General features: G+C 42.9%; 1 protein-coding gene across 5 annotated transcripts; it reads right to left on the bottom strand.

The window, feature by feature from the left end:
• Nucleotides 1–623: 623 nt before the first annotated feature.
• On the bottom strand, nt 624–27,659 carry LOC105670997 (enhancer of split mgamma protein-like). 5 transcript variants are annotated; one of them, XM_067347981.1, is made up of 5 exons: nt 25,645–27,659; nt 6,644–6,743; nt 5,187–5,276; nt 2,938–3,213; nt 624–2,110 (listed from the first exon to the last, which is right to left on the bottom strand). In XM_067347981.1, exons 2-5 carry the CDS (start codon nt 6,713–6,715, stop codon nt 1,688–1,690), a joined length of 861 nt encoding a protein of 286 aa, XP_067204082.1. In that variant the 5' UTR covers nt 6,716–6,743; nt 25,645–27,659; the 3' UTR covers nt 624–1,687. The 5 variants fall into 5 exon arrangements, with proteins under 5 accessions (XP_067204082.1, XP_067204081.1, XP_067204080.1 ...); XM_067347980.1 differs by lacking the exon at nt 25,645–27,659 and adding an exon at nt 8,035–8,330; XM_067347979.1 differs by lacking the exon at nt 25,645–27,659 and adding an exon at nt 7,746–8,329.
• Nucleotides 27,660–27,668: the final 9 nt, after the last annotated feature.

Genomic DNA, 27,668 nt, shown 5'->3' with positions numbered 1-27,668 from the left:
TTCGAAGAGTTCATGTATATATGTAGTCGATACAGCAGTTGATGCAGCAGTCGATGCAACAGTCGATGCAGTAACATTGGTTGATAAGTATAAAATTAAAATATAATAAAAAATGCAAATATATATAATAAATTGTTAAATAACTAAAAATTGATTTTAAAAATAAAAAATTAATTTTGTAAAATTGATTTTATATTTTAAAAATTGTGTAATAAAGAATATATGGCACATAGTATCATCTGACGATACATACGTATTAAATTAGCGTAAGAAGATGCGCTAATCTTTTTATCATCCGCTGACATAGAAAAAAACTAACATTTAATCTTGACTTCAATCTTCTTTTTTTTTTAATTTATTTTTTCTAGATTGCATCCATCAAACTGAAAAAAGCCCAAAAGACCAGGACTTTTGTAATATTCGCGTTTCATTCTCATGACTCTTTTTTATTGTTCATTATTTTCATTTATTTTTCAATACAACTCAATATTTTTTTCAGTAATGCAACTTTTAACGTCAGACATATTCTTTTTAAATATAATAAGACGTTTATAATTGGATCTACATAGGTGTCTATAAAAATAATAAGTGTAATTCAGAGGAAAAATAATAAACGCCCATCCTAAAAATCAATTAAAAGTTTTAATTAAATCTCAATTTTATTTTACGATATTTGCAAGGTGAAGAAAATACTGCACAGTGTATTGCAATCAGCATTTAATGTAACGATGTTATTATCGAAACAAACTTCGCAAACTATATAAACTTATATCATTTAATCTCTCGTGAGATTATTATGTATTACTATATATATAGATATTATTATGTATTACTATATATATATTTTATATATATAATAATACAAGATTACAAGATAATACAACATTTCTTTCTGTAGATCGTAAAAATGCCGATATTAATTATTTGCTCTTTAAAATATTTGAACAGTAAAAAAAATCACTTTGACATATCACAAGTCTAAGTAATAATCTAAAAATAAACTATTATCTACCGATTTAAAGCCAAGTACCAAAGTAACATAAAATTAACGTAAGATTATTAATATTACGTAACTTTATCAGTAATCTCTTTATCGATTTCTATTGGTATATTTATGGTATACATTGCAACCAGCATTTAATACAACGAGAATATTAGCGAACAAACATAATAATAATCTATAAAGTTATATATGTCATCAAAAATTATCGCAAGTAATACTTAACTAATCATATCGGAGAAACAATTTTTTATACGAAAAAAATCCAAATTGAACTTTAACAAAATTATCTCTCACAAAGTTACTTAATCTCGAATAAAAATTCTTTTATTATCGCTGTTTCTGATGTTTCACCTTTTTTTATAATAACACAATTTATTATAAAACATTTTATATTTAAACATAATATTATAACGCAATACTAAATTTATCACCAGTTTTTAATTAGTTCTTAAATTAAAATATCGCTCAAATAATATATAAAAATTTGCGATTAACCGTAGAATAAACTTCAATTACTGTTTTTTTTTTGTTACTGTTAGCCACTTGTAAATATACAATGCATTTTCATTGAAAAGAAATCGATTTCAAATTTAAAGACACATGCAGATGAAAATAAGTTCCGAGACAGTCTGTATAAGGAATGCATCTCATCGTCCGCTTATTATTGTAAAATGTATTCGCGCGCTACCACGGTCTCCACATCGGGTCGCGCTCGTCCACGCGCTCGACGTCGATTTCTTCATCGTCATCGGCGTTAATGTTTTGTGGATCGTTCGTTTTGTTCCTCGTCGTCGTCGTGGTGGTGGTTGTTGGCCGCCGGTCCCTCAGACTCTTCGGTTTGGCGCTGCAATTTGCTGTTAATTTCTCATCGGCCTTAACGAGCGATATTGAGGTCTGAGGTATGAAGGAAATGGTTGTTGTCGATGCGCCCGCATCGCACGTCTCGTTGACAGTTTTATCGGCATGAGGCGTGGATCTTATCGGCGACGTGCTTGCGGTGAGTATCGCCGAGTCAATTTCGCCAGAGGTGCCGACTGGACAAGGTGCCACGACGCTGGCGATGCGATCCAGATTGGCCAGGGTAGGCGACAACAGGTTGACTTTCGGCTGAAGAGAAACGTGTTTTTTGTAGTCATTTACGGCGGTCGTTAACACTTCGCGATCATAAATCTTTGCGCGCTATTCCCGCGGCCCGATTGCTGGAATATCCTTTTCTTGAGCAGAGTTCGCGAGAACTGCAAAATGACTTTGCTTACTCCTTCTTCATAATACGGGATTAATATATTGGAATTATCACGTAAATTTCTTAATTTTTTGTTAACTAAAATTTTAACAATTGCAAAAATATGTAATAATTATAAGAAAAGTAAGAATAATAAGGAATACCGAAAATAATAATCGTAACAAAAAAAAACGCAACATCGATGGATAATTAATTATGTAATGATCCACAAACGGGATGAAAAAAATGCATAAATTCGCTTATAAACAGACGTAATTAATTGACCAATGTTAATTACAACAATCATTGCTACCTCCATAATTTTCACTTTTTAATCATCAATCGCGGGCGGCAATAAAGTACACGCATTAAGAATAATTGCGATAAATTGCCGGTTGCGGCCTCGTAGGTCTATTGTGCGGCAACATAAATTCGACACGGCGACTCATCATGGCATCTATATCCTTTACCCTATAAACGACGACAATTAGCAACGGCGAGTCGCGGGCCGTACGGTAAATTGCGCGACGTAACACTTCGCCGAAAAGCACACCTCAATCAAAAGTCCCATTTCGCACGCGAACGGTAGCGTGCGCGCCGCAATCGACGGCGGATGTTGCGATCTCGAAACTTTCGCCTCATTAACCCCGCGCCCCTTGGCTGCGCGCCGTATCCGCGCCGTTCACTAATTACAGATCGGACCGATAATTACCGATGAATTTGTTTGCCGGCTCGTTTGAAGACCAGCTGCGAGGTGTCTTGCCAGCCTTTCCGCGGCCTCACCCGGCAGCGACGAGAGAAATCTGCAGGCCTCCGCCGCGCAATGCCCAAAGCCGGACTGCCAGCGGCTCTCCGCGGAGATTTCGTCGCCGTTCGCCACCGTCGTCGATAATCCGGAGGACCGCGAAGCCTGCAGCTTCTGCAGGTGACGCACTGTCAGCTCGAGGATGTCCGCCTTTTCCAGTTTGCTGATGTTCTCGCCTTCGGTCTGCGAATTATAATATTATCAAATTTATGAATATATCATGCTTTTTTTTTTTTAATTAAACTTGGATTTTGAAAAAAATCAAAGAATGAAAAAATAGCTATCAAAAAGCAACGCACCAAGCAAAGAACATAATAAATATTAGTTCTGATAATTTCATATTAATTATATTTCCAATCATTTTCTAAGTTATAATCGCGGATACGATCATTATATTTTCTCGAGTGTAATTGCTTGTTGACCGTGCAATTTCACGCCTCTTTGCCACGTTAACGCTTTCGTTTCTTCTAGATCAGTGAATGGTATCATCAATCATTAACAATAAGTATCGCGCAACGATTCCGAAGGAGATCATTGAGTTTTTTGGGCTGAAAGAAATTGCTGTTAAAAACAGCATCGTTACCGGCTCCCGCGAGCCGCTTACAGGACAGTTCACTTTATTCGATACTTCATTCGATTCAGAGTGCTCATTAGGGAAAAAGACGAGCGGTTCTAAAGGCTCGTCGGCCTGATCCGTGGAAGCTTTACGCTTCGCAATTCGACGTTTTGCGAGAAGAAGAGCATCCGGTCGGCGGCGCATTAAAGCCGTACGAAACGTGCCCGATCGGACCGGGTAATGTGCCGTTGGAAAATTAGCATGGTGAAATCAACAACAGCGCCTTTCACGCTGATTCAGCGAATAATGTGTCGGCAGCGGCCGACGTGTAAACGTAAGTTTCACGCCGCGATTACTCGCCGGCGGGACGATCGTTTCGCGCGGAAAGACGGTATCGACAAATTACCATCAATGGCGAAGCACATTGTACGGAATGCCACTTAAGATGTAATGTACGGGAAACGCGTAATAGCGCTCTTTTATGCGCTTTCGGTTTAAGCACCGCTATTGATGTGGCAGAATTCTTTAAAGTCAAGCCTCGTCTCGTCACTTCGCGCGTATAACGCTACACGTCACCGCTAAACCTTTCGCGTTTAATGTCAATGGGAATAATGCTATAAAATTCAATGATATAGAAATGTATAAAAATAAATAAAAATAAATTTTTGCACATCAAGCGTGGCAAGTTTCTTTTTTCTTTGTGGGATAACACAAAATTTTCAATTTTACTTCGGTAGAAAGCCAAGCTCTCCAGAAAGTGTCTAGATTTGCATCCCGCGGTCAGCTCGAAGCGAGCCATCTCATATTCATTTCTATTTATCCGACTCGAAGATCGCGTTCGACGTTATCGCGGGCTGAGAATCGCGCGGTTGCATTTAGCGCCGAACATACGACGTAATAACAAGCGGAGCGCGACGCTGGAGTGCAATTCATTGGAGATTAGACGGCGATATTGAGGATATTTAAATATCACTTACGCGGTCGCGTCCAGTAAAGTGCGTCACGCGGTCCGCATGACTACACATTTGAATATCATTTTGTTGACACCCGTGCACCGCCGGGCATCGGGTTCCCACGATCTGAGAATATTTAAAAGCAAAATCGCCTCTGCACGCGTAGTTGCGGCCGGAGAATGCGTTTCCTGCTAGGCGCGATCCGTAAAATTGCGGCAAGAGCGGTGAGCGGGAGCACCACTCGGTGTCATAAATAGAGCCGGTGGAGTCGAGCAAGAAACGCGAGTTTCCTTCCCCGCACGAGAGGAAAAAAGCATAGCACGTGCTCGCTGAACCAGGCCGTGTATCGGTTCTCAGATTGTTGCATAGCGAAACATCGTCTCCCACTTCTTTTCCACGCCGTTGAACGATTCATCTCGATTTAAAAAGAGCACGCAAGATCAAGGAATGAAAGATAATCGTCATTTGCGAGAAGATTGCAGGCGTTAAAATTACAAGACTGATATTTATATTATTTCTCAGCTCGAGAGGTTCATTTTGCGTGTTATGTTGTTGTTCGCTCTTATGTTACGCAGATGTTAAACAGCCGTGCTGAATGTTTAAAAGAATTAAATGCTAATTGCCAAAAAAAAAATCAATATCCTTACCTCCAAAGCGTCCACCATGAGATCCTTGAGTTCATCGAGACAACGGTTTATTCGCGCTCGCCTCTTCCTTTCCAAAAGCGGCTTCGTTATCTGGCACATTTGAACACACGTTATATTTTATTAATCAATATGCGATAATAAATCAGCGCCGCGACAGCTGCCTCGGACGGTCCGCGCACCGGCCCGGCCCGGTGATACTTTCGCACTTTGATCTTGCATCTCGTGGTGCGCGTTTTTGATCGTCAATCACAACATAAAATGCTAATTTACGACGTGGCCGGGATACGAAGGCGGGAATCGAACGTCGTCGCGATGGACGCGACGAAATGTGAGTAATAATCGCCGAATCGTCACTTTATCGTTTCATGTCCATATTAATACGCAGAAGAAATCTTCGATTTATAATGTACGGCGACGCGTCGCGCGCGAGAATAAAGCCCTGTTGCTCCGCGGTCGAGATAGCCGGGTGATGATTTAGCCTCAATTAGCGATCAACAAAATATTCTCGCGCGTATTCCTTTACCGATTGCGATTTCTTCGACGATTCGGAGAAAGAATAGAAGAGAAATTTATGTTGCGCGACGCCAGGTGCCGAGTCTTCGTCGGGAGAAAATAAAATGTCGGTTACTGATGCGCAAGAGATAAAAGTGCGTTTGGTTTATGGGCTTTGCTAATTATGACGAGTGCTCGATTATCGATTCGTCGAATGGTACGAGTATGGCGAAGAGTAAAATTGCCATGCGTAAGTGAAATGTTACAAAGCGGCTTTCAAACATTTCGGAATTTATAATTACGAGAGAAAAAAGAATATTTATAATATTATTCGTAACTATATTTTATAAAGTGTTTAAAAATATAATGACCGTAATATAGAATTATATAATTAATTATTATCACATCGTATTTTATTATAATATTTTTTATATTATTATCATCATTATGTTTATAAGTAAAAATAATCTTTTCCATTAGTATCAATGTAACGCAGTTGACAGCAGATATAAATTAAACAATGTCGAAGTGATGAATGCGGGTCAGGACAATTATTAATTATCGCGTTTAGAAATGTTTATGTATTAATATTCTAATCTACGCTTCGCGCACTGTGCGATTATTATTTATAGGCGTTCGTATCAATGTTACCACATGACACAAAGTTAATTAAGAGTTGTCAAACCACAACCGATAAATAATCAAGTTGACTGACGGAAAAAAGGGCTTCTGTCTCGCCAGCAATTATAATGCGACTCGCGTGCGAACCTCAGCTTGGATTGAAACGCACAGCTGCGCGAACTTGTTGCACAATCTTTCAGTGGATTGCTTATGCAATTAAATATTAATTTCACGCGGCGCATAATTATTTGTAATTAAATATTTTCAACTCGTAATGTGGTTATATAAATAAAAGGCAGTGCTTACAGTTAATTATTCATGCTTAATTGTATCGGTCGCAATACCTTCTTGTATTGGTACGTTCTCGAAACCGGATGAGGGTAATCGTACGACATCATTGCAGGTGGAGAAGGCATGAATCCACAAAACAAAGAACCGAAAAAACTGCAAAAAAAAGAAACTAATAATGAATATGTATAATTAAATAAAGTAAATGAAAAGGACTTTTTAAAATAAAAGTGAAAATAAACAAGAAATTTATCTTATATCAGAATGAAGAAATTGTTTTGTCAAGGAGAAAATACGCTGACCGATAGATTAGTTTTTACGGCCTGACTTTTATTTTCGACGCTCGCTCTTGAAGCGAAATAAGAGCGATCAAAGCGAGCACGACAATCGCACGATAACATGCGCTAGTTCGTCACTAATTTACATGAAAGACGGATCAGTGGGAATTGAAGTGCAGTTGTGAGTGCGTAATAATCTATAACAAATGTAAATATCAGCCGAGAGCGTTAGAAAATGCAGCGACCGCTTCTATCGCTTCTAACTAACTCAGTTTAATAAGCATTGCATATCCTCTGAAGCGTTTTTTTAACAGTCTGCTGCATACGCAAATAATTAGTCATGTGGGAATAAATGAAGTAGCACCTGAACATATAACTTCTCTTTAAACAGTCACAATCGACGGTGAAGCTAAATATACCCAGTCAAACCGGATAGTTCCCCGGATAAAGTATATACGATGAAAATCAAGTGCGGTCTCGCCAGCAGCCAACATGCTTATTCGATAAATAAAACACGCAAAGCGCTATTGGCAGCGCAAACCGAACGATCGGTTTTCTCTTTCTCTTTCTTCTCTCTCGATGCGATTTATAAAGCCGCAGATCAAATAAATCCAGACAGCGCCGGCGAGAGTCGACGCCGGAAATTTCATTCACACTTCGACAACGGTGTGAAATATATATTTTTAAAATTGATATTACAAGTCGATACAAAAATGTTATTTGTAAGTAATAGAAATTTCAGTGCATAGACTTCTTCACAGAGAAAAGCGAATAATTGCTTTATTCGTAAAATAACAAATGATTTTATAAGATGTAATTCGGAAAAAATGTAAATAAAAAATTTGTAAAGAAATAATAGAATTTTAAATAAAAAATGTACCTTGTTAAAATTAACTCCAACAGCAGTCAGTAATCGTCAAAATTGTCATTTAGAGCATGAAAAAACCACTAAGAACACTGGCGTACAATATTTATCGAGTAATAAATAAATTCGGATGCTGCAAAATGTGTACTGATGCTTTTAGTTTACTTCAGAATTCAATTGCTACAAGGGAATCTGCCTTACAGTGTCTCGCCTCGACATTTTATACTTCGCGATTCGTGAAGATGTATATCTTATGATGATTTCATGTATTAAATGCATAGAATGTCGAATAACGCGTGTGTACCGACGACGCGTCGACCTCGATTGACAGCTCGGGACGGGCTGACATTAGACACAGAGGCGGGTGCACTTGGTGAAGTCTCTACACCAACTGACTCGGTGCTCTCCGCTGCCAATCCGACACAGGCTACCCTCACCCAACTTCGAACCCTCCAAGAGAAGCTACTTTACTTTGGATAGGAAGGTCGCTCCAAATGCTTCGTTGTGTTGCACTCACACCAGCGTGTGTGCGCGGCAGCGCGTATCGATGCCGGACTAACAAAAATACGAGCGTCTACAGTCGTGAGAATTACTAATTACAATCAATATTGTCGAATCAATTGCGTCAAATTTTTTTCACAAAATTCGTCAAAAATTTTTTATTTTAAATCTAAATTTCGGGGAAATTTTTATATTTTGATTTTTTTATATCATAAATTATTGTGAAAAACAATTAAAAAAATTAATATATATTTTTTAAAATTATCATTTATTAGTGTAAATTAATTTTAATTTTACTTGTTTGTTCATTGATATACCGCGAATAAAGGGCAGTTAACAGCCACTGTTTAAGATACACCGCGTACGATAATTAATGCCCTGCGTGGCGAACGGCATTGGATTACCAATTTTACACGCGCGCCCATAGCGCTCGCGTCGAATTTGTTTGCAAAATATAGCAACCGTGCCGAGTTCGCAATGCGCCCGCGGTAACACGAGCCATCGTATTCAGTGAAAGCAAGCAACGTTCAATCAGAATGCCATTAGCACATATCCGCCGATAATGAAGCGGAATTACTGCGGTGGCACGTTTGGCGCTTCTGTGTAATCGCGATCGTGTTACACTCGTCAATGTTTTTTCCTTCCTGTAGATACTGAGAAGCCGCGATTACTGAATGCGTGTGCATATGTGCTTAGATAAAACCTAATATCCTTTCCGCTATAATTCCATTAATAAAGGAAAGATGCGAGATATTGCGCGCACACGGGTTATAATTAGGGAAATGGCGCAAGAAAACGGCGATTGCCTGCCGCATCTTGTAATTTCTTGTGTAATTTTGCAAACTCTCGTAATCGCACGCTAAATGTTCCGAACGAGTAAGATTCGAGTAATTCCATAAAATCTCAGTATTGAACTGCAATCACCGTGCCTCGTTCGTTTCCAAGTATCGCCTCCGCCTCGCCGGCAGATCAACTACGACGGCAATAATGTTTGTTTTTTTTTATCAGTCGCGTACACGTCGCAATATACTGCTAATTATTATAGATCTAGAACCGAGTCGTAAACAACGTACACGCGACAAAGATATTCCAACAGTAAGAAATACATCGTGATTGGCGATAATAGCGCGAGTCTAAATGAGGCGGCTGGGGTCCCGTGACTTTAAAATTATCGTGTGCTTAAATTGTAAAGTAGCCCGCCGTAGTTATCTCTTCATTAGCATTAAGCTCGTTGTCTTAATATATGAAGACAGCATCGATTTCGCATCGTGCAAAAATGCCGTTCTTAATCAGCTCGTATCGAGGCAGGCGAAGAACTGGAATTTAGATGACTAATTCGAATATATACACTGCGTATTTCAGGCGTCGATAAAAATTAATAAACCGATAATAAGAAGAGAATAATAGAGGAATTATTTGTAAAAGAATAAAAGGACAGGCTTGTGAAAAAAAGGCTCCAGGCACGCAAGATAAATTATTTAATAAAGCCGGCGCTCGCGCTAATAATACTTCATCACACTTGTGACGCTTGATAATCAGCAATTAAGAACGATATCGATGAGCGTCGATCGTGTTTCAGCGTCGATCGGACGTTCCAGCTCGACGACGCTGAAAAGACACCATTGTGGTTGGCTTCAAAAGGCGCGTCACGTCGTCGGGATTTCGGCGGCGGTCTCACTCGAGACGATAAGACGCGGCTCATTAAGATTATCTCTGTGTGTACGGAGTGTGTGTCGGAGTGCTGCCAGATGCTCGGGCACACCGCAGACGCGCTGCGCCGCGACTGCATTTGCATTTGCTTCCCTTCGGATCTGCCTCGTCGCTCCGTGTCAGCGAGGAATTTTTATAAAGATGACCGACGTTCTGGACGATTAGACGGCGCTAAACGAGCCTTCTCTCTCTCACGGATAACGGATAGAGGAATCTTTTCTGTTACAGATAGACCGGTACTTGACACGTCGAAGTGCGGTTGTGGAAATTTCTCAAGCCATGTGCTTCACCGAAATTGAAGGGTGAAATACCAAAGAGATTAATTGTAAGCGCGACGAAGGAATAAGTGTGCAATGCACACTCCTCTCACTTCTCAGTTAATTTGACTATAAATATTTACGTTAAATATTGATTTATTTGTTTATTAACTTATTTAATTTATTCAGAGATTATTTTAGTGGAATCACGTATTTTAGGATATTGAAGAATATTTTACGTTATTTGCGTATAAAAATTTGCACACATCACGCAGATATAAATTATTATTATGAAATCTATAAATGCGCTCCTAAAATAATTGCAATTTTTGTTGTTAAAATAACTTTATTGCGTCATTGCTGTGTCTCATCTATGTCTTTGCCCTCAAGACTTATAATCGCCGATCTATTCCTTTCAACGACGCGGCGATAGTTCATGTGTACGTATCGTATCCGGTGCGCTGTCATTCACGAGACGTGCAGACGCGTCCGTCTTCTTTGGCGTGCTCTTTCATTGACGCCACCGACGTATTAAAATCTGACACGAATCGTAAACATTCGCACGCTTCGCGTAGTGGCCCGCACGATGATACGGCACAGGCGATAACCGCGGTCTGATAACGGCGCGGTGATATTGCACGGGCGGTTTCAACGTCGGGTGACATCAACTAATTATTGTTTTCCTTCTTGGTATTTCAACCGACGAACGGCTCATTCCCTCTCACTCTCTCTATCTCTCTCCCTCTTGTCCTCTCGCTCAGTCGACCGACAGATACACGAGAACTGTGAGACTCGTGCGGCGAACACGAAGCGCACGATGATCGATGAAGAGGAATAAATAAAAACTTCCGCGCGCAGAGATCGAAGACGAAGAGCTTCCTCGAAGAAGCGGGCGTCTCGTCAGATGTAGATTAAGATTCTGTTCCAAGATAATCTTGCGCTATCTAAAGCTAATAGCTGTTTAAATATCAAAAATTCATGAAACATTGATTAAATTTGTTCTAAGAAGAAACCGAACTCAAGTAGATCAAATGATCGTTTGACAATCAAAATTAAATAAAGGAAAATTCGAAGAATCTGAGGTTTGCTTACGGAAGATCTCTCGTGCACAATCGGATATCTCTGGGTATTAAACTTTCTTCGAAATGCAATATTCTGGAAGTCTGGAAAGGATCAAAAGCCGGGCGCACCTTTGCTCCGCACGCAAATAATTATTGCCCTCAAATTAGGCAGATACAAAATTTCTCTCCCAAGACATTCCCGTTCTTCCGAAATTACGAGCGATTACTCGCCACCCGGCGAAATCAGCTTCCTCGAGTCGCTTCCGCCACGCGTTTCTCAGCCTCATTTCCCACGCACGTGATGCAACCAAAATCCGTGGTGCACCCCGTGGCTCGGCCGCCGTTTACGATCGTCGATCTGCAGTCGCGGCCGCAGTCTTCCTCGCGTGCACGCAAAAAGAGGTAGCGCGGCTTGCCCCCCTTTTTTTAGGTTTATTGCGGTTGATTGGCGAGGCCAAGACCCCGCGTAATGCTTCGCGGCACGAACCGGAGCGTCGGGCGCCCTTTCTCGCACGGGCTTCACCGCAGAAATTGGGATCCCCGATAAGGCGGCGAAAAGGGCGGCGAGGGACGAAGAGCGAGGAAGATGCGTGGAGAAAGTGCGCAATAAGTGTTGAACGGTCGAAAACGCAACGGACACGCCTGCGATCGCCGAAGAATGAATCTTCGCCCGGGCGAAGTCGTCGTGAAAGCCGGTCAAAAGGTAAAACAGCCGTGCGTTACTCACAAGAGAACGAGATATTCGGTTGGATAAGAGGTGTTGAGAGAACAACAAAGCGAAAGTTGGCCAAGAGGGACGGAACGTGCCAAATCCTGTCTGGGCATTCGCACGCCAGCCGCATAATTTTAGCAACAGGAAATGCTGTGGTTCTATCATCTACTTTCCTCATTTCATTCTTGAAAGAATGTATTAATATTAACCTTTGGAAATCGTGTTTTTTGACGATTTTTTCATTTTCGTTTTAAAATTTCTATTTTTTTTTTTAATATGTACCAATGCGGTTTTAAGAAACAACCGAGACCAATTTAGAACAAAAAAATCGGTTTTTTGATTTAAAAAAATTAAATTTCTCTCTGTAATTTCCTTTCTTATGCATAATTTTCGATAAGAAATTTTTCGACAGATCTGCATTTTAGACAAATGCGATGATATTTACTCTCAATTATTCTCGATACTGTTACGATTCATTTTCGCTACTTCAAAGACGTTAGGTCTGTTCGTTCAGTCGCACTTGTACATTTTAAAACAAGCAAAATGCGCTTTTCTTCCTCTTCTAAGGTTCGCATGTATCATATTTCGTTTGAAATGCAGAAAGTCCAAGAAAGTCTAGCCATAATAAGCATAGAAATTTGCGCAAATCTTCGAGCTTTGCCTTCGTAACGACGTTTTGTTACAAAACTAGAGATATAAATATCTTGCATGTGTGCAACTGCCACCTAGAAGTCACCACCGTCGAATAGTCGCGAAGCGCCGGCGAGGAGAGAACGCATTATAACAGAAAAAAAGAATCGCAAAAAAAGCGCGAAGTCACCGCAAGCGAGCGGGGTCCGTCGCGATAGCAGCGGGGCCCAGAGAAAAAGAGACGGAAACACGAGAAGGAGACCGACGACGGCGGCAGCAACAACAGCGAGAGGAGGCGGTGGCGGTGGAGGAGATGGTGGAGGAGGAGGAGGAGGAGGAGGAGGTAGGAGGAGGAGGAGGAGGAGGTAGCGCCGAGGATGAAAAAAACGCGGTTTGTGTTCACGGCTCGAGCGGCACGGACGTGTGCGAGTCGCGTGTGAGGCTCGCGCCTGTCGTTGTCTCTGTCGCGAGCACGGGCCCAGCGCGGCCCGGGGGCTCCTGAGTTGTTGCGGTCTCTGTTCAGTCGGGGCCCCGTGCCGGCTGAAGGGCCCGTGTGGGACGCGATGCCTCGCCTCGTTCTCACGGTAGCCTCCGACGAAAGGGGCCCCCTTTTGCTCGCTTCCTCCTGCTTCTCCCTCCTGCCCTCCCGCCCCCCCGTCCTCCCCGCTCGTCATCGCTGCTGCCGCTCTCCGCGTTATCCGGCCGCTCTTCGGCACCTTCTCCCTCCTTGCTTTCCGTGGCCGTGTGCGCGCCGCCGTGACACGCGTGTGGATGCCGCGCCAAGCACGCGTCTAGCACCGCCGCCGGATTTTCTGAACGCGGGACGAGTGCCTCGTAAATGTCGAGCGGCTAGGAAACGTATCGTTACTGATAATAGAAAGCTCTCGCGATATGATATTTCAAATATGTGACAGACGCGGAAATGTGCTGTACTCGAAAAAAACTGTAATAATTATTTTTATTTTATTACGTTGACAATTTTTTGAGAAAAATATAGATGGACAGTGTTGAGAGACGAAAAGAAAGAGAGAAAAAGAGGAAATGTGAGGTGATATTTAACAAAATGCGATATCTTGCGATTATCTCAACGGAAGCGATATTTTATCTAAATTGTTTCTTCCACTAGCGAGTTCCGAAATAAATTGGAAATTAATCGGCAGCAGGTTGCTTTAACTTAATTCGGTAATTAAGCGCAATTAGCCTCGATTTTTGATACATTAAAGTATTAGATGGTTTTTACGTTCCACTACAAATGGCTTTCGTAAATATCGCGGAATAAATATCGGCTCGGGATTAAAAAACCGATGCTCCAAGTGTGGACATTTAGCGACTAATCGATAGAAATTTATAAGGTACAGAAAAACGCAGATAGAATCTTAAATTTCAATTTAACATGTTTATTTGTGTCGTCTCTGCTGTACGGCTGCTGGATTTAATTGACGCGTGGTCTGAATGCAAATTACGGGATAAGAAGTCTATTAAAAACCGCTGCGCTCTCTGTAGAAGCTCCTGATAATTGAAGACCGCAGGAGAAAGCGAATTAACGAACGTATTAATGATCATCGTGGTGCAAGTTTGCCGAAATATTGTTATAATGGAATGCGCGAACACTGTCGTCCATGCCGATTAATTTCCTGTCTTAATTAGGGATTCGGTTGCCGAAACGGACACGCATAAATATACATATTCTGCGGCGATAATGCCTTCTCTGAGAAATCGATCGCATCTTTTAAATTAGACCGACTTCCGAAAATCATTTCTCTCTTAACTGCAGGCACGCAGAAATTTGCACGCAAAAAGAGTCGCATATATTATCGCTACGCTATTAAAAGCGTCGATAAATTCGTCGATGTACGCTCCGCGCATGCTGTGCCATGTTTCGTGCAATTTACGGCAATTTATGTGCCTTATTTGTGTTAGCGTAATTTACGGCAATATTAATACGAGAGGGATTTTAATTGCAATAATAACATCTCCGTTCTCACGGACTCGACTTTACATTTTTTTAAACATACGATTACGTCAATTTACATACAATCCCTCACGCAGCGAGAATAAATAAATAATAATAAACAAGTGAGATAAATATCTATGGTGGGTGAAAGATTGCGAAGTAAATACCTTGTGCATCAACAGTAGCGTTAATACGAGTGCTAAAATTACAATGAGATGTGTAACAGGTATTCTCCGCCGTTCGGTATTCGTACAATAAATTTCGATAGTCGAAACTCGTCGGCTCCAGGCGACGAAGCGGCTTCCATGGGAGAGCGATCGTTTCGCCGGGACGCGCCGGCATACCCACACGCAAAATTTCAATTTCCGGTCCAGCCGCGATCGGTCGCAGCGAGGCGTTTCTCGTAACGCGTCGTGAAACACGTGCAATCGTACGCGCCGGTATTTCCTCTTTCGGAGAAATGAATGGAACCCCCGTCGCCTATCGCCCCGCAGTTTCGCCCGGGGGTCTCGACCGATTCACTCCGGCTCGTACCTCGGCCACCCTTTTTTCTCATTCACGAATGCGAAATTATCGGGAATCAAAGGTACACTGGACACAGTTGTGGAGCGGCACAATGAGCCGCGGCCGTTCGTGAATGAACGCGCGCTCGTGTACGCACGAGCCACCACGCGAGCCGCCCGGGAGAGAGGCGGGAAGACCGTTGTAGGGGGTGGTGAAAGCAAGGGTGCGAGAAGGGGGGGAGATCGGAAGGGCTCGGGGTATAAGCCGGATATAAGCCGTGTCTCCTCTATCGGCTAAATCCCGTCTCATTGTTGCCCGGTAAATATTCATGAGCGTCTATCGCGGGAATCGCCGTTTGAATGAGCGCAGGTGCCCCGTGATCGTGGGAATCTCGCTCCGGCTTCTCGACCAACGGGAAACCGATAGCAGGTGGCAGTAGGGTGGACGAAAAAGAGAGAGAGAGAGAGAGAGAGGGGGGGGGAAGGGATTCCGCAACGGCGGCCCCGGGCCCGGCGATGGAGTCATTCGGTTATTGCGGAATTGGCGCGGCCTCGCTCTCGGACGCGCCGAATTCGCCGGTCCATCGGACAGCTGCCGATGAATGGTTCGCTTAAGGCGAATTTACATGGCTCGGCTCCCGATCCCCGTCATCTCGGCGGATGAATCATCCGCGACGGAGAAACGGCGAACTCGTATAAATGGCCTCTTCGCGGAAATACCTCGTGAAAGCGGGAGAAATTAATTGGAATAAACTCATTCCCTTATGTAATATATTACCTCTGCGCGATTGGGATCTTGGCGTAAAATTTGTTCAGACTTTGGTTTTACAGTGAGATTTTATTGCGCGATCAACGCGTATGCGCGTGGTTATGTAAGTACGACTGACTGTAGTGTCAGCTGTCTCGTTAATGTATGGAATCATTGAGAGTATAAAACCTTGAACACACATCAATGTCATCGAATCTATTTCCTGCACAGCCGTAAGTTTCCCATCTCGAATTTGATTTCGATTTTTTCCCATTTAATCGGCTAATTATTTACAAGCTGTAATAAAATACTTTTTATCTCGATAAAAATAATCACATTTTTATATTTAAAATTTAATTCCAATTTTTGGTCTTTTCATTCGGCAAATCATTTGCTTCGTTGCTCTCTATTGCGTGCTACAATAAAATATTTTATCTCCATAAAAATGACAAAATTCTACACACTTGATACACAATTCTACGCATCAAGCCTATAATGAGAAGGAAAACTGAACTTTTTTCCATCATTTTTGCTACCTGCCATTTATCGCGCGCGTTTCCTGGATATTACTGAAACAAACATCGCGTGGCAGTCCCCGCTGCGCCGGCGGTCATTTCCGGCGAAATCACGCCGCCCCGACAAAGACATCCCGCTGCCGCCTCGTGCAAACTCGCAGAGAGTTCCTGACGACGCAACCTAACCGGTCGCGAAAACACACGCCTCGCGATATCGCGCGCGTCAACGCTAACGACGCCTCCTTGCATCCGCGCGGATCGCGCTATGATGCGCTCGCGTGCAATTGGCAGGGCACGCACGCACGCACGCAACGCACGATAAGAAATCAATCAAGCGCGCAAATTACGAAGTACGCCGAAGATACAGCGCAAGTATGGATTAACCTTCGGATGCGCAAGCGGGGTTAAACCGACCCCAGTTTTTAGACGCAGCGAAGAAGTTGCATGTTCGTGTTTTTTGCGCTTGAAATTTCAAGTGAGATATTCTGTATTATTCGGTACATAAACCTTACATTATAAAATAATTTATCTACATATATCGCAACGCAATTTGCAAATTGGACAATTGATAAAAATTTATTTTGCAATTTTATTCTGAAACTTCTTTATTTTTTAATATAACGCTTTTTATTATTATCATTATTCCTTGATGTGTAGTAAAGATTTAAACATTTCACCTCGATGGTTGCACGTGATTTGAAAAAAAAAAAATCGCACGTTTCCGAAGAACAGTCATGACATATCACGATTGTTGCGACGCACCCGTCGGCCTTCGTTAAAAATAAGTGACTTTCGCAGGTGAAAGTTTCGCCCTGGACTTGTCACACATTCCATTACGTTGTAATCGGTTTGTAACGCGGAATAATTTGCTGTCAATGTTACACGCGATACGAAGTAGCCGGAGAGCCGAGCGCGAAGCCGATCGCGAGCCGATACACCTCGGCTCGATCGAGCTTAATAGCACGGTGGGCGTGTTTCGTCTTTACAAATTGCAGCCGACCGACACCGCCGATCAGGCGGATTTACGTGCGGGTTTCTGCGCGGAGCGCTAACCCGCTTAATTGCATCGCCCGTCCACTGTCATTATTGTTGCAGGATGGAGGGTAATTTAGTTACTGATCGTTCGTGATACCGCCGCAAATTAACCGGCCGATATATATTGTATTTTAATATTATTCAATATATTTCAATACAAAATGTTTCTTTATCTCGAAAAATCTCATTACGAGCGAAGTATTGTCGCGATAAATCATTTTATCTTCTTTGTCCGCCTTGTATTTCGCGAAACGGCTCTTGGATTCCGGTAGCAAAAATAGATTAGTAAAAATTAAAAAAGTAAAAAGCAATATCAAGATTTAGTATCGAATGTGTCAAAACTCGCGTCCTTTTAAAATGACATTCTCTGATGAATTTGCAACATAAATATCTATCGATTGTAAATTTATCAGAGAAAGAGAGAGAATCCATCAATTAAAAAGGCGAGTTTCCAAACATCAAACAATAAAAAAAAAATCATTTTTTTAATATTGCAAATTGCATTTTCACCACTATATGTAAATAAATCATTCGACAAGATAATGATGCAAATTATAATATTAAATAACCAAAAAAAGAGATAAATATTATTAAAAAAATTGGTCTTGAGATTTTACAGAATAAAACTCTCTCTTTCTTTACAGAACCCCATAAAGCACCTGCTACAACAAGTACTTGGATTTCATAACAAGTACTTTCATAAATTTTTCTTCTGTTTCTCGAAATGAGCGAAACGATGTCTGCCGCCGATGTCTGTTCCACTCAATTATTATAATTTGTTCCTATAAATATATGCAAAAGATCCAAGTTTGCATGCGCCTGGTGTTCGACATGTCTCGCGAGGAGATACATGTATTAACTGGGAATTTTAATTTGCCAACATCACGTATCGCACGTAATTACGGGGCCCGTCCACGCGACTCGCTCGCTCGCTCGCGCGGGAACCCGCTGTGCACGACGCGTCCCCATTTTCCTCGGCGATGAGGATGCCGATTGGAACGTGGGCGTCGTCGTCGAAGCGATTCAGAGCGTAAGGGGGAGTCGCCGAGACGGCGGCGCGGAACGCTGAAGAAGCCCCGCTCGCGCTCTTCGCTTGGTGATCGCGGGAGCGTAACACCAAGAGCTTCCTGAAACGCTTCAGCGCCGACGCGGCCGTTCCGTTCCCACGAGACGCACGATCCGTAGGGCTCCGGTCGTCTAAGGTCGATCCGCTGTCTAACCGACGATTCGAGACGTCTGCTAACGATCGTGGCGGCGGCGGTGGTGGTGGCGGCGGCGGGACGCGCCCGAAGCGTGGCGGACGCGTGGATGGAGATTTTTCCAGACTCACATGTGGCTGTTGCAATTCAATCTAATTCCTGTCCGACGCAAAAACATAATTACGCGTGCGACATTAAGCCGTAAAAGCGACTGGTCTTTATCTGATAAGTCGTCGTAAGAGAGCATCGGTAAATCTCAATCGCGCCAATTATTTCCCTAATTAATTTTCTAAATTAGCTATCGCACCTTGCGCCGTCACTGGAAGATTGTTTCGTATAGACTATAATTTTCGAGATATAACTTTTTTTCGAACAGCGCGACTGATCTCGCCGCGTTTATTATGGCATCGATTAAAAGCGCCTCTTCGCCGCACTCGCGAGATGCTAGATAGAAGTTTGAGATACGGAGTTCAAAAATTCCACCCGCTTCACACTCGCGATGCTAGATAGAAGTTTGAGATACGAAATTCAGAAATTCCACCCGCTTCACACGCGCGGACTGTTCGGGAAACCTGTTTCTCCCCGCCGCGCGGGAGCGGCATGACTGACACGTGGTCGCGCGGTTTTGCTCGCTGTGTGTGCTCGAGATCTCTTTCTCGATTACTCGGGTGCTCGTCCGTCACCTTGGATCGGCTCTCACGATCCTCATAATACAGAAGATTACGGCCGACATACTTCCTGTTTTCAGAAAAAAAGGAAGGGAAAAAGTCTCCGATAATACATGGTTCGTCTCGCGCGGAACGTAAAATTTGCTCGCGCGTTGCGCATCGTTTATGCATTTTAGCTGCTAACCGACGATTTTGGCAAGCGAGAGGCGGTATCGCAAGTCTTATGTAAATAGATGAAACGCGTCCTGGGGATATTTCGACAATAAACGCTATATAATTTTCGAGTACGGCCGGCAATCAATCGAACGACGTACTTACCCGCTTGCCTCATCGAGCAATTACGGTGGGCGCTGTAAAATTACGCCCCTTAAATTACGCGAAAACTTTTGTGTAGAAACGCGATAGTTTCATTGAAAAATTTTACGTAAGATTTATATAGATGCAAAAAGTCTTTAGATTAATAAATATCCAAAATCTTCAATCTTCAAATTTTAAACTATCTATCAGTCCAAAAATTCTACAAACTTTTAATAAAAATATTAATTTAAATTTGCGAAATATGCAATAATATTCCGGTAAATCTTCGCTATCAATCAATTGCTTTCGAAAACTTGGTCTTATTAATACATTACAGAAAAAAATCCTAAAAAAATACTAAAAGTACCCGCGCTAATGGGCCCAGAAGCGTGTCGGTCGTATGGGCCGACAAGCGGAACGAACGTTCATCCATTCATCAGTCGAATTTCTTGAAGCAATTGAGAATTCGGCGAATTCTCACGCTCGCGGCGATGCGAAGTTACATTTTCGTGGAGCGAAATGCGTGTCGTCCGGTCACGTGGCGACTTTTGCTCCTGGATCAGATGCGAAAAGTCGCCGAGGAGCCAACGTCACGGTGGGATTCTTCCCATGGATCACAATGAGAGGACGCACGACAGACACGATCCTGAAATATCCCCGGGTTCTCCTCGAGGATCTCGGCTTCGGCGATCGGCAGACTGGAACGGTTTCGCTTTGGTAGTAGAAGTTGATGGCAAATAAAGTGCCACGAGCCTGTATCGAGCGCTCTCTCGACCGAATCGATCCGCGTTTTTGTGATCCGCAGTGTTGTATGTTGATTTGTTCCAGAAGTGAGAGTCGGATCGCGATCGATCGACGGGCGAATAACCGCGCCCGCGCTTTTTCTCAATCGATGAGAGCGCTTTTAATTACTCGTTTATTTTGTTTTCCCCGCCGTGTATCCCGAGATGGCTCTCGGCTTTTTCTCGCACGGACGTAAATTCCCGGCTTGCGCAACGCGCGCACATTTGCAAAACATCGTGCAAACGCGAATAAAAGCGTAAACCCTAATTAAAAGCGAATGGTTCGCGAACGCCGCCGCATGCAAGTCGCGTCGCGGGAGACAGCTTCGTCACGCACTTCGTCCTTTCGCGCGATCGGGACTTTTTTGCCGAGCGGAGAAATGCCTTTAACCGAGAGAATGCCACCACCCTACAATTATTTGCATACAGGCGTGCACTTATCGGAACGGTCGTTCCGCGCGCCGTCTCGATCATCTCGAACAGCTCCGAAGCTGTTCGTCACGCGCAAAAAAAAAAAGAAAGAAAGAAAGAAAAAAAGACGACGAAGCGGGGTAAGGACGGGACGGAGGAGGAGGAAGGGACTCGAATCTGGCCGTTACAACTGGAGGAGCGTGGGAAGGCAGAAGTCGCGAATCCTTGTAAGGAACCGTTGTATTTCCTGAAGGAGGTCCTGCGCGCACCTGACGAAGCCGGGCCCCGTGAGAAAAAGATCGGTCGGGCCCACACAGTCGTGTCCGCTCTTCCCTCTTTTTCCCTCTCTTTGTCGCCCTCGTGTAACGGCCACGCGAGCAGCACGCTTTCAGCACGTTTCGACGACGACGACGACGCCGACGGCGACGTGGGAAGGATTCCCGTGCGCGGTCGCCGATCCGATCCGATTCACCTATCCTCCTTCCTCCGCCGCGGCAACGGCGGGATATAGCGGGCTGCGATGTAATCACGGACGACAACGGATGCCGCCGTTCGTAACGTTCCCTTGCGCTTTTTGCCCGCCACCGGAAAGTGTGTCTTGTCGGATCGTCAGTAATGAAGTCGGCGTTAGAAATAGCGTTCTCCCAGCGGAAATCTCGGATTTCGGATCTCACTGTTATTTACGGAAGTAGGTATATACGACAAAATATACGCATATTGGAGGATTTATTTTTCGTGAAAAGTTAAGGTATTTGTGTGAACGACGGCTGCAGCTCGTCCATTATTTCCGCGCGCGAGAATACTCATAAAACACCGTGGAGTACAAAAGGGAGAAAGATCCAAACATCGGGTGGTGGCTGGTTTAACAGGATTTCGGAACACGGAGGTGGCCGCTGGCGTGCACGAAATTGGGTCAGTGACGTCACGAGAGAGGCTGCTGAAGACGAAACATTCGCAGGAACAAAACGACGTCGCGGGCAAAACCCGGTTGCACGATTGCGGCGGTTATTTTCTGAACTCTCGTGGGAACGGCTCCCCCGCGTCGGCGCGGAACACGCGCGGGCTCGCTCCGTCTGGCAAAAACATGTCTGCGAACGCCGAAATGTCTGTCTGAAAGAAAAATACACTCGCGATCGTTCGGCATGATGCCCAGAGCATGGACGGTTGTGCGCGCGCAAAAAATTCGTACAACAACCCAATAAATTCGCCGAACGTTGCGACCGGTATCTGTATATTTTTACTCGACTTGTCGTAAAAAGCTGCGTGTTATGATATTGCGCATGTATATATAGCAATAAATATATATTAAGAATTGAAACAAAAAAACTTGAATTAAAAAAAGCTTAAAATTAAATAAAATTTAAAATTGAATAGAAGTGAATAAAGTAAGAAAAGACTTAAGTAGTAAGAAGCGATTTTCAAATTCTCGACGCTTTTCAGCAGCGCAACAATGCCGCAATTCATCGATCGATTCATCTATTTCTATGGATTGTCGTCCGGGTCAACGATGAGGAGTCGCTTTCGTGAATCGCGAAGAATAGCGAAGGTAGGCGAGTAGGTAGGGCCGGGGTGGCATTCCTCTCCACGAATACACACGCGCCGTGCAACATGCGTGCCGAAAATGTGTGGCTGGGGCGGAGCCGCGCGGGATTTCTCTCGGCGGGGTTTACATCTATTTTGAGGGGTGAAGAAAGGGGGGGTGTTGCGCGCAACCCCGCGCTAGCCACCTGACGCACCCCAGCCGTGGGAACCGAACGAAAAACTGTGTAGGAATCCTCTAGGCACCGCACACGCGCGCGCTGCGTGCCAGTACACGCTCTAATATCACGGTACCCCTGATTTTGTGAAGAAGGGCCCCGAAATTACGGTGACGCCCCGCGCTTTTGTACGCGACTCTCGACTTCCTGAAATTTGATTAAATTCGACAGATCTGAAATTGAAATAATTACAGAAACTTGTATCTTTCAGTTTTGCAATTTCAAATCCTTTTTGCACAATATTTTCATTTCATAGTTCACATTAGCATAAAATTAGAGACAGAAGGCTACTTATTTTTTGACTAAAGAAACTAATTAAAATTAATTATAGTTAATTTATTTTATTAAAATAAAATTTGTCAGAAATTCAGCTGTCAGGTAGTGGAACTTTATTTTTATTTCGCAAAATTAACGGCAGAGAGGGTGCAGCTTTATGTCTATTGTATGGGAATGAGGCGCGTGACAATATTCGTCGGCCAGGAAAAGGAGGCGGCGGATTTACGAGCGTACACGCGGCGTGAAAGTATGTGGCAAGTCCATCGCGATTTGTAGGAGCGTCCGGCTTCTCTATGCGCAGCTTCGTAATCGCGCGCGTACGTCAACGCGTAAGCGGGAGCGAAAGAACTCGTAGAATGGCTCGTCTAAGCGTCGAAAAGAGAAGGAATGAGTGAGAGAGGGAGAGGCGGAAAGGCGTAGCAACGAGGAAGGAGTCACGACCGAGATTATTGTAATGCTGAAACAATAGTCCCCAATCTGTATGTACGAGCGTGCCGCGTCGTGCGAAGGAAAGCGTGCCGCGTCGCACGAGCGCGGCGTGCGCGGTGAATCGCGCGTACAGCCGTACGCAAAATCCGCATCTCGCACTACTGCGGTCTATCTAGCGCATTGATCTGTGACTACTGCGCGCGCATCGCGGATATTCAGGGTCCGAATAATCCGTCGTTTTTGATGAATACAAAGGATTGTTAATTGCATAAGTTCAACATAAAATCGAATAAAATTGTACGAAACATCACGTTTTGTATTATAAATTTTACACATAAAGTTAAATAGAATTATATAATAATAGTATAACAAACAGATTCCATCGCTGGATTAGAATAAAAAAGTTTTTGACGTCTCAGCGCTGATTTAATATAATAATCGTAATATACATATATCGTTAAACATTTTACAGTGCAAGAAGAGTTTCAAAAGACCGATTTCTAATCGTCACGGATATATCGCATCGTTCTAGACTTCGCGCGTGATTAGACTGCGGCGGTCGTCGGCAATAAATCTTAGCTTGCGATCAAAATTTTAAGTGGACGGAAGAGATAATCGGGAATTTACCGTATCTCGAATACGAATTTTGACACGAAGCACGGGAGGAGAGAACGCGGCGCGCGCGGAAGCGTGGGAACGGGCGCTCTTAAGCCTTCTCAAAACAAAGCACGAGCTAGCCTACGTGACGGAGGTGAGGGGCACGCGACGCACCTGACTATCGCCCCCGCGCCGCTCCACGTGCTCGCATCCGCCTGCACTCTGCGACTGTAGCGGCTATAGTGTAGCCCCGTTTGTCCTCCCCCCCCCCCCTGCACATACCGGCAGCCACCGTCGGTTTATTAAGTCGTTATCCGGGGTCGAGTACGTCCTCACGCGCGCGAGAGAATTTCGCGCGTGTAGCAGCGTCGGCTGAATGGAATTAACGGATGAATCAGATCGGCGCAAAGCCGCGAATGTCCGCGCAATGGACACGTTGCTATCAATCGGGATGGGAAAAATCAGACGTCTGTCATTTTAAATCGCGTAAACATATAAATTATAATACATATGAAATAAATACTAAATTTAAAAAGAAAAAAAAAAATGTTCACAGCAGTTATCAAAATTTAGATAGACCATAATTTCGGCTAAATGTTTTGCTGATTTAAATATTCCGATTGAAGAGAATAAAAAAATATGATACAAGAGAATAAACTATTTGTGTGTGACAATTATAGCGAGTAATTGCTGAATACCAGAATCGCATGACACGTGCCGCGGTTAAATACACGATAACGTTGAATTACGTTGTAAGGCGACGTAAAACGACGTTGAATGGCTCGTGGACCGAGGAGCGACCTTGGCTGATCATACGAGACCGCCTCTATACTCGAGTCACAACGGTCACGATAAATGACACGCTAATTATGCACACGTGCGGAGGACACATTGTAATCGCGGTCTCACAACGCCGTCACGTGCGCAAAACGAACAAGGATCCGACATCTAATCGGTACAGTACATAGCGCGAATAGCTCGCTACACGAATCAAAGGTAAGAGGAAATTAACACTCCTGCTCATTGATGGCTGCGAGTTTCTTCGCGCGGATTTTACATCAAATATATGCTCAAAAGAAAGTACACGAATATGGAATATCAGAAAATTTCTGAATGTCCTTTCAAGTCGATTTAGCACTAAGTGAAGCTATTTATTATTTATCGCATCTTTCTAATTTTCAACTCTCTTCATATATCTTTAAACTATTTTCGTACATCTTGTTAGTTAAGCTTCAAATTAAAATTCTTAATTAAAGTCCATTTTAACAATTAACTGAAGAACGTAGTTGTGTTGTTTATTTGCCTCCAAAGTTTAATTCATAAAAAGTTTTTTCACTTGGAAATTATTGATACCTCGATTTTTTTGCTGAGAAGAAATGGACTCCAAATTAATCAGAAAATTGAAAGGACATTCGTGAATTTGGAGATGATATATACCTGGTATAATATTCGCGACAATTGATTATGAATTAAACAAAAATCTTTTGTTAGTTCTATAATATTTTAACTTCCAAGTCTAACAGCATCTACGTTGCAAAGATGTTATTAAACAACGTGCAATTTCGTTGCCGAACGAGATTACAGCGAAATAATTTCTGTAGACCTCATTTCCGCGAAATAACTCTTCATTAGAGATCCAGCGCCGAATCAATTTGATCAAGTGACAAAGCGCAATCCGTGGGTGGTTTAATGACTCAATTATGACGATTTTGGGATTTCAATTTAATCGCACGAGTTGGTTTAGAGTGCTCGATTCACGGAACCGACGTAAAATTATCATTCCAGACTCGTGCTTTTTCTGGGTCAAAAATAAAGCCGAACAAAAATCGGACGGAACGCATAGAACACATAAAAAAACATTAATGTAGCTACCTGTTCGTAATCCAGCGATGACGGCGGTCTCCTTGAGATCTATCCACACGTGGAAGACGGGGTCCTTAGCCTTACGTGTTCGCCGGCGTTGTATTGGTTATATAACGCGCATCTCCACACATACCAATCGCCTCGCATGAATGAATACATTCATAAAGACGGTCCGCGGCTTGGCGTGCATGTCACATGTATATACATATGTGAGGCTGCAATCTCAATAAGAAAATATGTCTATTATGTTGTTACAATAACGATATCAATTCATTGACCGTCGTGGCACTGAAGCGGAGCCCATTGTCTCCAAACGACGGTAGGGTGCCCCGTACTCGGTGCACCGCGTAAGTCGCCCTCGAATAATTTCGTCTTCGAAATGTGCAGTTCGGAAGTCTGACATTAATATGCTCAAAAGGCAATTATTCTTGTTGTGAATTATTTTACTATTAATTTGTTCTGGAGCAAAGCTAAGTATCAAATTTTACGAAAGTCTTCAATTATTAATATATACCGTATTTATATTTTTCTTTAACAACTCACTTCTTAATTTACAAACTATTTGTTATATTTAACGTAGTAAATCGTTTGTTTAATTGATAATTTATGAAGTGGCATCTTCCGCTCTGTATTAAACGCCGCGAACAAGTGCCGAGGATTAACGGTTCGAGGCATTAATCATCGTGGCGCGAGGCGAGGGTAATTATTCTTTAACGAGACGAAAAATTTGTATGAATCAAACGCTCTGCCTTGTATCTTTGCTTCTGAAGGCAATTGGTCGGGTCACTCTATCACGGATCCTACTTCCTCCAGACAAAACTGATATATGATGTTTTAAGTGACCGAGCACCCGGCCAGTAATTGAATTTAAAGGGCGGAAGCGAAGAAATCTGGTCCCCTTTCGTATTAACCTAATCAAGCGCAGTTGTCGGTACCGCCGACTGTCGCGGCCACAATAGAGACATTAAATTGTCAGTACGGATTTATTAAACCCAGCGCGGTTATCGTCGTAAAAACCATTTGGATCTCGAACGGTTCGCCTTTCACATCCGAGCATTCGTAAATATAGCTGTAAGCATTCAGCGCACACATCCTATAAATTACGAAACTTTTGAAAACTTATCTTTTATAAAAGACGCTTTGAGTTATGGAACTAATTTGTTAAATTTGCTTCCAAATTGCTCATGTTATTTATCAATAAACTAAAACTCGATGTATTCGATGAATTCATAGATTTACAATCGTGCAATAAATAATCCTTTCTGTACGTCGGCGGGGCAGGTGCTCGGCTATTTCTTCGTGCTCTTGTTGTCGAAAATTATGCACGGCCGCTACATTAGCAAAGAGTCTCTTGCGCATCGGCAGCTTTGACTTTTTATTACCGTCGCCGCCGCCGGCGGCTCAGCCTCGCCATTAGGCGTTCGATAACTTCGACGTATTCGCGAAACATCTCGTCGTTCTCGGTACGATGACTTGTCGACAATTTGCCACGGCCGATACCCCTCCCCCGCGCGAACCTCTCCTTTCTTCCAGGCTGTCGTGTCGATGCTCACTTGTTCCTTATCATTGAATTTAAGGCAAGTTTTTGTAATAACGTGCTTTTTTGCGTGCTATGCCGGCGCGTGATTTCAAAAAAGTTAAAGTGGTTGAAGAGATAGAGGGTTGAGGCAATCTGCGAGCAATATATGTGAACGCACATATCGCGACGTAATTATTTTAGTAATGCCGTTGGCGGACAGCGAGTTTTGCGGACCATATTTTTTATGAGCATTCTTCTGCGCGTCCGTATTATCTTCGCGTTGGCCATTAAAGCAAGAATCACGAAAAAGATGTTAATAACGCATTTTTTTTATTTATCTGTTTATGCGTTTAGTATCTTGAAATCCTGACGTTTCCTAAACGTTCGCCACAAGCGCTGTTCACGACAAATTTTAAATGAAATGTTTGATTTAACGCTGAGCTTTAAATAAACCTTACGTTTTATCTCTGAAATATATTCAGCTTCCATAAATCTATTATAATTTGGGAATAAA

The sequence above is a fragment of the Linepithema humile genome, chromosome 1, assembly GCF_040581485.1.
Source record: "Linepithema humile isolate Giens D197 chromosome 1, Lhum_UNIL_v1.0, whole genome shotgun sequence".
NCBI lineage: Eukaryota > Metazoa > Arthropoda > Insecta > Hymenoptera > Formicidae > Linepithema > Linepithema humile.
This window is presented reverse-complemented; position numbering and strand designations above follow the sequence as displayed.

Bases quoted from the DNA above. Each gene is read 5' to 3' on its own strand.
- LOC105670997 (XM_067347981.1), bottom strand. From the start codon at position 6,715: ATGCCTTCTCCACCTGCAATGATGTCGTACGATTACCCTCATCCGGTT. The intron at 5,277-6,643 runs GTATTGCGACCG...CAAATGTGCCAG, and splicing joins GAACGTACCAATACAAGAAG to ATAACGAAGCCGCTTTTGGA. The intron at 2,111-2,937 runs GTAATTATCGGT...GTTTCTCTTCAG, and splicing joins GCCGGCAAACAAATTCATCG to CCGAAAGTCAACCTGTTGTC.